Source organism: Fonticula alba, assembly GCF_000388065.1.
Source record: "Fonticula alba strain ATCC 38817 unplaced genomic scaffold supercont2.34, whole genome shotgun sequence".
In the NCBI taxonomy this organism is placed as follows: Eukaryota; order Rotosphaerida; family Fonticulaceae; genus Fonticula; species Fonticula alba.
Window position 1 is genome coordinate 4,378 of NW_009243004.1, and position 9,080 is coordinate 13,457.

The following is a 9,080-nucleotide window of genomic DNA, read 5'->3' on the forward strand; positions in this document are numbered from 1 at the left end:
GACATAGACGGACCGGTAGCTCCGGCCGCAGCCCTGGCGCCGGCGCATGCGGATCCCATGCATGGTCCGGACCAGCGGCAGCTGCACGACCGCGATCTCGAAGGCCACCGGCAGCTCGTAGGCCGCCACCTGCACGCTGCCGCTGGTGGCCGTGAGCATTTGGCTGTCGGTGCTTTGCAGGAGCGACCGGCTGCTGGACTGGCCGCCAGGGTGCGGGCCCGGGGGGGGCCCGGCCCCGGGCCCGCCGGGGGGGAAGTGGTGCGCGTGCGGGTGGTACGGGTGCGCGTGCGGCTGGTAGGCCGCCGCCGTGCCGAAGCCCGCGGGCTGCTGCGGCTGCGGCTGGGGGGGGGGGGGGGGGGGGGGATGGTGGGGGTGGTGGTGGTGGTGGGCCCCGGCGAGCGGGCCGGCCGGCGCCGCCGGGTAGCCGCCTCGCCCGGGCCCGGGCGGCGGCATGTCCTCCGGGCAGGGGATCGACAGCTCCTGCTGGCAGTGCCCCTGCGTCCGGCAGAGGTCCAGCTCGCTGCCGGTGGACGTGGCGAAGTCCTCCTCGCCGGAGCGGCCGGTGGCCAGGAGCTGCTGCTCGGCCGGGGCCGCGCCCGAGGGGCCGTGCCCATCCGGCGGCTGGGGCTGGTGCCCGGTGGTGCTGTCACCGGGCCCGCCCGGGGCCAGGAGCCCGGCGCTCAGGCTTCCCACGGCCGTGGTGGCCTGGGACAGGTTGCTGGCGCACGATCGCGACGGGTCGTCCACCGGCGGCCGGGGCGACGGCGGCCGGTGGTCGTGCGGGTGCTCGGCCGCCACGGCCACGGTGCCGGCGGTGGCCAGCAGCTCGCGGCTGTTGTTCGAGTAGCCGGCCGCCCCGGCGCCCGGGTCGGCCCAATCGCTGGCCGTCAGCTCGCCGCCCGTGGACCGGTCGGTGTAGGACGAGTCGTTGTGCCCGCCGCTGGCCAGGCCGGCCGCCGACACCACGCAGTACAGGGCATACGTGCCGACCATGTGGTAGGTGATGCGCTGGTTCTGGCCATGGGGCAATGCGCGAGCCGGGGCCCGGGGCACAGGGTCACACGTGCGGGCGGCGGAGGTCAGTCATCAACATCGGGCGGGAGGGGGTGCCTGCTTGAGTGTGCTTGTGCGCGTGCGTGTGCGCGTGCGCGTGTGTATGCGCGTGGGTGCGGCGGCCCCGCCGTCGGCCGCGGCCGGGCCGGGGGGGCAAGCCCCGGCACAATAGGCCACACGTACATCCAGCACCCGGCGGATCTCGTCCAAAATGAGGTACGGCGGCTTGGAGCTGGTGGCCGCCAGGCTGAAGAGCCCCCGGAGGCTGACCTTCTCCGGGGGCGAAGGCTGCGAGTCCGGGGCCGGCAGGTTCATGGGGTTGACGCCGCCCGGGAGGCCGGCCCCGCGGGCGGCCGCCGGGCTGGTGGCCGAGCCGCCGGTCGCCGGGCCGGCACTCGGCGCCCCGCCGGCCGCCGGCTGCGGCTGCGGCGGCTGCGCGGGCGCCGCGGCCGCCGCGGCCGCCGGCACCATGGCCGACAGGGTGCCGGTGGCTTGGAGCGGGGCCGCGGCGCTGACCGCCCCGGGACCCGGGCCGGCCCGGACCCCAGGCGCCATCACGCCCGGCCCGCCGGCCGCCGACATGGGCAGCGACCCGGCGGAGTCGGCCGCCGGGGCATAGAAGCCCGCCGGCGGGGGGACCACCACGGCGGTGGGCCGGCCATCCGGCCCGACGCCGCCGCCGCCGCCGCCACCGCCAGTGCCATACCCATGGCGCGGGGTGACCGGGGCCGAGGCGCTCGGCATGGCGCCCGGCCCGGCGAACAGGCCGAAGGGCGCGGCGCCCGGCGCCCCGGCCGGCGGCCGGTTCAGCAGCACCGAGTACCAGCAGCGCGTGGTGCAGGCCACCAGGAGGAGCTCCCCCAGCCGGGGGGACTCCGGCCCGGGGATGGCCGCCGCCGCCGCCGCCGCAAGGGCCGGCCCCGGCGGGCAGGCGCACAAGCCAATGTGCTCGAGGGCCGGGCCGGGACCACCGGCGGCGGCGGCGCCCGGCGGCGGCGGCGGCGCCACCGCCGACATCGGGCTCGGCAGGTGCATGCCCGTGCCGCCGACGCCCAGGCCGCTGGTGGCCGACGGCGTGGTCGAGGGCCCGGGCCCGGCCCCGGCGCCGGGGGCCGTCACCGAGGCCGTGGACGTGGTGGAGGCCCCGGGCGAGCCGGCCGGGCCGCCGGGCGCGGCCGTCGCCCCGCGCAGGGCCCGCACCCCGCGGCGCAGCTCCTTGGCCGAGAAGGTGGCCGCGCGCATGCGCCGCGGCCGGGCGGCCGGCGTGGCCGGGGCCGACTCCACCCCGGCCGGCAGCCAGCCCCCGACCGGGCCCTCGGGCCCCAGGCCGGCCGGGTGGTGCTCGGCCGCCACCGCCCCGGCCGCCAGACCGTACATCTGCAGCAGGTCCGCGTGCACCGGCCGCAGGAGGCCGCACCCGCTGCACAGGGCCGGGGCGATGGCCGGCAGCATGGCGCCCGGGCCGGCCGCATACGAGGCCACATGGAGCGGGCCGCCGGCGCTGCCCGGCCCCCGGGGGGTCCCCGGGGCCGAGGCGCCCCAGCTGGCCCCGGCCCCCGGGCCGCAGGGCGCCGGCGCCAGGCCCGGGTGGTGGTGCCCGGCGTCCGGCTCATCGGCGAACAGGCCGCCGGAGTAGCGCGGCGGCATGGCCGCCGGCGTCGGCGCCACCGGCACGATCGGCGGCCCGACCGTGGCCACCAGGGCCCCCTGCTCGGAGCGCACCAGCGCCTGGCTCGAGGCCCACTGGGGCATGGTGCCGGCCGGGCCGAGCCACCGGCACCCGGCGCAGGGGGCCACCACGCCGGTGGTGCAGCCATACGCCCCCCCGGCCGGGCCGGCGGCGGCGGCGGCGGCGGCCGGGGCGCTCATCAGCCCCCCGCCGGCCAGGCCCTGCTGCTGCTGGTGCAGGGCAAAGTGCAGGTACTGGTAGTGCAGCAGGTCCGACAGGTCGCCGCCGGGCCCGCCGCCGCCGGCGCCGCCGTTCGACCGGAACCCCAGCAGGTCCGGGCTGTTCGGCGCCGAGGAGCACATCGGCGAGGGCATGCCGGCGACGGTGGCCAGCGCCCCGGCGGCCGGGTGCGGCCGGCCGCCGGCCAGGAGGGCCTGCAGCCGGGGCTGCTGCGGGCCGCCGGCCCCGGCCGCCTGGCCCAGCCCCGACGGGGCGGACCCGGTGCGGCCGGTGCCGGCCAGGCGGCCGCGCGCGGGCCCGGGCGACGCCTCGCCGGGCCCGGCCCCGGCCCCGGCCCCCGGCAGCCGGAGGCTCGGCGGCCGATGGAAACGCGTGCCGCGCAGCGACCCGCCGGCCGGCAGCCCGGCCACCAGGCTGTCCAGCATGGCGGCCGCCGGGCCGGGCCCGCCCGCCGCCGCCGACGCCAGGTCCATGGACTCGCTGCGCCGGGGTCCGGCGGCGGCCGCCTCGCCGCCCGGCGGCTGCCCGGCCACCAGGGTCCCCCCGCGCGAGGGGCTGTCCCGCGCCCCGCCGGCGCCGATGCACTCGGTGGTGGCCGACCGGACCATGCGACCGCTACGCGGCATGATCCCGGGCCCGCCGCCTCCGAGCGGGGCCTGCTGCGGCTGCGGCTCCTGCGACGCCAGCGGCTGCTGCGGCGGCGGCGGCGGCGGCTGCTGCGCCATCATCATCATCGCCATGGGGTGGTGGTGGTGGTGGTGAGGCCCGGGCCCGGGCCCGGGGCCCGGGGGCAGCCCCCCGGCCACCAGGGTCGCCGCATAGAACCCGGCCCCGGGCCCCGGCTGGCAGGCCCCGCACGAGGGGCACCCGCCGGGGCCGGGGTGGGCTTTGCCGCCGGGGCCGGACGGCGACCCCGGGCCCCGGGGCCGCGCGCCGCCCGGGCCGGCCGCGCCATCGCCGCCGGCGCCCTCGCCCGGCATGTCGCCCGCGCCCGGGGACAGCTGGTCCCCGAGCCCGGCGTCGGCCAGGGCCGCCGGCAGCGGGGCCTCCAGCCCGGCGTGGCCATACCGCGCCCCGGAGCAGGGGGGCTGGCCGCTGGGCTGGTCGTAGTCTGGCCCGCGCCACGGCCCACCGCCGGGGACCAAAAAGCAACCCGGCCGGGCGCCGAGCATCCGCGCAAAGGCCGTCGGTGGGTACGGGAGAGAGGCTGGGTGAGTGTTCCGCGCGGGAGCATGTGCCCGGTGGGCCCGGGGCGGCGGCCGTGGCGCGGCCCGCCCCCTTGGACAAAATAAACCCCACACGCACAGTACGCGAAGTCCCCCTCGTCGGTGCTGAGCAGCCCATCGCCCCCGAGGCCGGTGGGGGCGTCCCCGGCGAGGGTCCCCCCGCCGGCGGGCGCGGTCGACGTCAGGTCCACCACCGGGACCCCGGGCGCGCCCGGGCCGGACACCACGCCGGCGTCGGTGAGGGCCCGGCCGCCGGCGCGCGCCCACGACCGCCCAGCATGCCCGGACATGGCCTGGGCCACCTCGGGCCGGACATGCCCGGACCGGTGGACCGCCAGCGCGGCGGCCGCGGCCGCGGCCGACAGCGGCTCCGCCTCGGCCCCCGGGCCCGGGCGCACCACCGGCAGCCCGGACCCGCAGTAGCAGGCGAAGGCGGCCCCGGGGACCGGGCCCCCGGGCCCGAGGGCCATCCGATCTAGGGCCACCAGGTTGTGTCTGGGGGGGGGGGGGCGTGGCCACGCCGGCCGGGCGAAGCGGGCGGTCAGTATTGGCCGGGCGTGTGTGTGTGCGGGTGTGCGGGTGTGCGGGTGTGCGGGTGTGCGAGTGTGCTGTCTTCTTTGCCCCGCCCCCCTGGGTCCGGGGATGTGCCGATCGCAAAGCCACCACGCGGCGGCCTGGCCCACAATCCCCCGGGGCGCGCTGGTGTTGTGGGCGAGGGCGGGCCACGCACCGGAGTGCCGGGCGCATGCTGCCCCGGGCGCTGATGTCGTCGTGGTACTCGTCCCAGCCGGAGCCCCAGCCGTCCCAGCCCCAGGCCTCGGACGGGTCGTTCTCCTCGCGGCGGATCTTCTCCAAGGCCAGCTGGTACATGCAGACGATCGGGCACCGGGGCAGGCCGTCGAGGCCGTCGCCCCGGGCCCCGAGCACATGCGCCCGGACCAGGGCCGCGTAGATGGCGTCCGGCTTGAAGCCGAACTCGGCCAGGCGCTCGACCGCCCGGGCGTCGGGCACGCTGGCCGGCGGGCTGCGCGGCGGGGGCGGGGCGTACGGCGGCCGGCCCGGGGCCGGGCAGGACCCGCTGCCCGCGCCGAGCCCCATGCCGCTGGCATTGGCACTGGTGCTGGTGAGCAGGAGCGATCCGCCGGGGCCGGCCGGGCCGCCGCCGCCGCCGCCGCCGCCGCCGCCGCCGCCGGCTCCCAGCAGCCCGACCGCCGGGTTGAACGGGTCAAAGCGGCCGAGGTCCCCGCGCCGGGGGGCCGGCGGCCCGGAATACCCGTCGCACACCCACCGGTCGGCCAGCACGTCGTCCAGCGTGGCCCGCCGGGAGGGGTCCACGGTCAGCATCTTCATGATGAGGGACTTGGCCTCTGTCGGGGGGGGGGGGGGGGGAATAAGGGAGGCGGGCCGGCACAGGCCGCGGCGGACAGATCGACAAGCAGGGCGGTCAGTGTCAGCGGGCGGGGGGAAGGAAAAAAGGACCGGGCCCTGGGGCCGCGGCCGCCGCCGGGCCTCGGCCAGCGCCTCGTCCGCCCCCCCTCCGGCCCCCGGCCACACACACACACACACACGCAAAAACCACGCCCGGCCATGCCCCGGGGACAGGGGCACCGGAGGAGGAGCCCGGCCATCGGCCTCACGCACCGGCCGACACCACCGGCGTGCTGGGCCACCGGAGCTCGCCGGACTGGACCTTGGCATACAGGCGGCTGAGGCTGCGGTCTTCGAAGGGCACCCGGCCAATGAGCATCACATAGAGCACGGCCCCCAGCGACCAGAGGTCCACCTCCGGGCCGCGATACGGCTTGCCGGCCAGGAGCTCCGGCGCGGCGAAGTACACCGACCCGCAGTTAGTCCGGAGCGGGTCGCCGGCCGGGTCGTCGCACAGGGCCGCCAGGCCCAGGTCGGCCAGGCGCAGGCGCCCGTCCCGCCCGACCAGGATGTTCTCCACCTTCAGGTCCCGGTGGACGATGCAGTGCCGGTGGCAGTATTCCACCGCGGCCAGGAGCTGGCGGAAGAGCGGCCGCGCGGCCGACTCGCGCAAAAAGCGCCGCGCCACGATCCAATCCAGCAGGGCCCCGCCATCGACCAGGTCGAACACCAGGTACACCTCCTTGCCGAAGTCCGAGTACACCACGTCCCGCAGGCCGACCACATTCGGGTGGTGCACCAGCCGGCCGAGGGACAGCTCGCGCAGGACGAAGCGCCGCTTGCGCTTGCACATGACCACATGCTTGACGGCGTACTTGCGCCCGGTCACCACGTGCCGGGCCTTGCGCACGGTGCCGATGCCCCCGGCCCCGAGGACCTTGCCCAGCCGGTAGGGGCCCACCTGGTCCGGCACGATGCTGGACTCGGTGCTGCTGGCGGCCGGGGTCATGACCGGGGCCGGGGCCGGGGCCGGGGCCGGGGCCGGGGCCGGGGTGCTGGCCGGGTCGCCGGCGCCCGGGCCGTCGGCCTCCGGCCCGGCCGCCGTGGCCGTGGCCGCCGTGCTGACCGTCCGCCGGCCGAACCACCCCCGCCGGATGATGGTCCCGGTGGCGGTGGCCACCCCGGCGTGGGGGTGCGGCGCGGTGCCGGCCGCGTGCGGTCCGGCCCCGGCCGGGGCGTCGGCCTGCCCGCCGGGCCCGGTGCCCGGGACCGCGGCCAGCGGCTCCTCCCTGCGCCCGGGGGTCACGCCCATTGGGCGCCGTGCACCGGGAGGGGGGTCATGCCGACGGCCGTCCCGAGGGCGGGCGAGGGGGCGGGAGTGATCGCCAGTGCCGGTGACAGGCGATCGGCCACCGAGGCGTGGCGAAGCGCAAAGTGTGTTAGCAACAGCCGGCCGCCGGGCACACGCGCTGCCCCACAGGTCCAGTCCCCCCCCGCCCCCCCGGCCCAGCCCGCGAGGCCCACGGACCCGGAGACGTACATGACCATCGAGCTGTCGCCCCAGACATTGGGCGGCCCGTGGACCAGGGACCCGGGCTGGTAGGTGGCCGGGGCCGGGACCATGCGGCCGGGCGGGACCTCCACCACGCGGCCCTCGAGCGGCTGGTTTTGGGCCCAGTCCGCCCGGACAAGGTCCCAGCCGCGGTCCCAGTCGGCCGAGCCGTCGAGCCGGCGCCACGCCCGCGGCCGCGGGTGGAAGCCATACGTCGGCCGGGTGCAGTGCGGCAGCCGGGCGGCGCCGGGGCCGGCATCCGGCCCGGCCGGCTCGGCCCCGGGGTCCGCCTGCTTGGCCGACCGGCCGTGGGCCGCGCGCAGGGCCGCCGCCAGCTGCTTCGGATCGTCCCCGAAGTACCCGCCATCCGGGTCATAGTACAGGGCATCCAGCGGGTTGTACGGGTCCAGGCCCAGCTCCAGCAGGTCCTGCGGCCCGAGCGGCAGGTCCAGCTCCCGGCGCGGCGGGGCGGCCCCGCCCTGGCCGGGGCCCGGCTGCTCCGGCGGCGCCTCCAGCGACAGCTGCGCCAGCCCCGCCTGGGCCACCATCAGCCGGAGCTCCTCGTAGGTGATTTGCCGCTCGATGGTGGCTTGGTCCACGGACAGGGCCTCCGAGACGACGGCCTGCGCGGAGGCGCGCGGCGGCTTGGCCGGCTTGGCCGGGGTGGCGGCCGCGCCGGCCTGCGCCGCAGACCGCCGGTCGGGCGGCGCCGCGCCGGCCCCGGTGCTGCCGCCGCCGCCGGCGCCGGCCCGCGAACCCGAGGACGACCCGGCGCCGGCCGACGAGGAGGCCGTCCGGCCGGCCGGCCGCGCACTCGGCCCCGGGCCCCCGGCCCCCGCCGGCCGGTCGCCCAGCCCCCCGGGGTAGGTGCCCGAGGCGAAGGCCGCGCCCGGGGCCCCGGGCAGGGTGCCGGCCGCGCGCGGCCCGGCCTGCCTGTCCGGCCGCCGGCCCGGGTACTCGGCCGGCTCGTCGGCGGCCGGGCCCGGGCCCGGGCCCGGGCCAGGCCCGGCGGTCGGCGGCCCGGCCGCCGAGGGCGGCGAGTCCGGCGGACTGGTCACCCCGGCGCCGGGCCCGGCGAAGGGCGCCGCCCCGGGCGTGCCCTCCCCCTCGGCCGGCGGCGGGCGTACGGGGTGCGGCCCGGCCGGGCCGCGATCTGGCCGGCCGAAGCCCGGCTCGCCCGGGGCCGCCCGGGGCCCCGGCAGTCCGCCGGGCCCGGGGCTGGCCGCCTCGAAGGTGGCGGCCACCGCCTCGGCATGCTTGTCGCGCGGGCCGGCCCCCTGGTACTTGGCGCGCAGGCCGGCCCCCCCGGCCGGGGCCGTGCCGGCCTCGCCGGTGGGCGACAGTGTCGGGTCTAGCCTCGAGGAGGCCGGCGGCGTGGGCGGGGCCGCGGTGCCGCCGCGCAGGCCGCCCTGTCGCGGGTCATGGCTCATGGTGGTGGGGGCTGCGGGGGCGGGTGTTTTCCGCCGGGGCGAGGGCGGGGGGGGGCGAGGGCGTTGGGGGCGGCGGCGTGCGTGCGGCCGGGCGCGCGGGTCGCCGGCAGCCGAGCCAGTGAGCGAGCGGGTCAGAAACTGCCAGACAGCGAGAGGGAGGGCGGCGGCGGGGCGCGTGGGCGGCGGCGGCGGCGGCGGTCACCGCCGCCGCACGCAGAGAGCAGGGCATCCAAGCGCACCGGGAGCCCGGTCAGGTCCGGCGTCCTCCGGGGGAGGCGGCAGCCAGGCGGCGGTCTGCTCGCTGGCGCGCGGGGCAGTCGCGATCGGGTGGACCGGCGTGCGCAGGCCAGCAACATGCACCCTCTTCCGCTGGGGTGCGGCGGACGGCAAAGGGCGGAGAGAAAGACGGGGGCGCGCCCGGGCGCGTCGGCCGTGCGCACGGACTCGGCGAGGGCGAGGCGGGCGGCCGGACTCGGGGGCTGGGGCAGCGCCGACGCGAGGCAGGACCGGCGAACGAGCGGCAACCTGGCGGGGGCGGGGGG

At 79.7% G+C, this 9,080-nt stretch overlaps 1 protein-coding gene across 1 annotated transcript in view; it reads right to left on the reverse strand.

Moving 5' to 3' along the window:
* Nucleotides 1-8,538, reverse strand: part of H696_06231 (CAMK/CAMKL protein kinase) — a gene marked incomplete at both ends in the record, with an annotated part of 12,140 nt that extends 3,602 nt beyond the window's left edge. Inside the window, 6 exons of the mRNA XM_009499979.1 lie at nt 10-1,014; nt 1,237-4,073; nt 4,268-4,683; nt 4,919-5,555; nt 5,830-6,845; nt 7,097-8,538. Coding sequence (XP_009498254.1) covers nt 10-1,014; nt 1,237-4,073; nt 4,268-4,683; nt 4,919-5,555; nt 5,830-6,845; nt 7,097-8,538 — 7,353 coding nt within the window. The remainder of the gene's footprint in view (nt 1-9; nt 1,015-1,236; nt 4,074-4,267; nt 4,684-4,918; nt 5,556-5,829; nt 6,846-7,096) is intronic.
* Nucleotides 8,539-9,080: the final 542 nt, after the last annotated feature.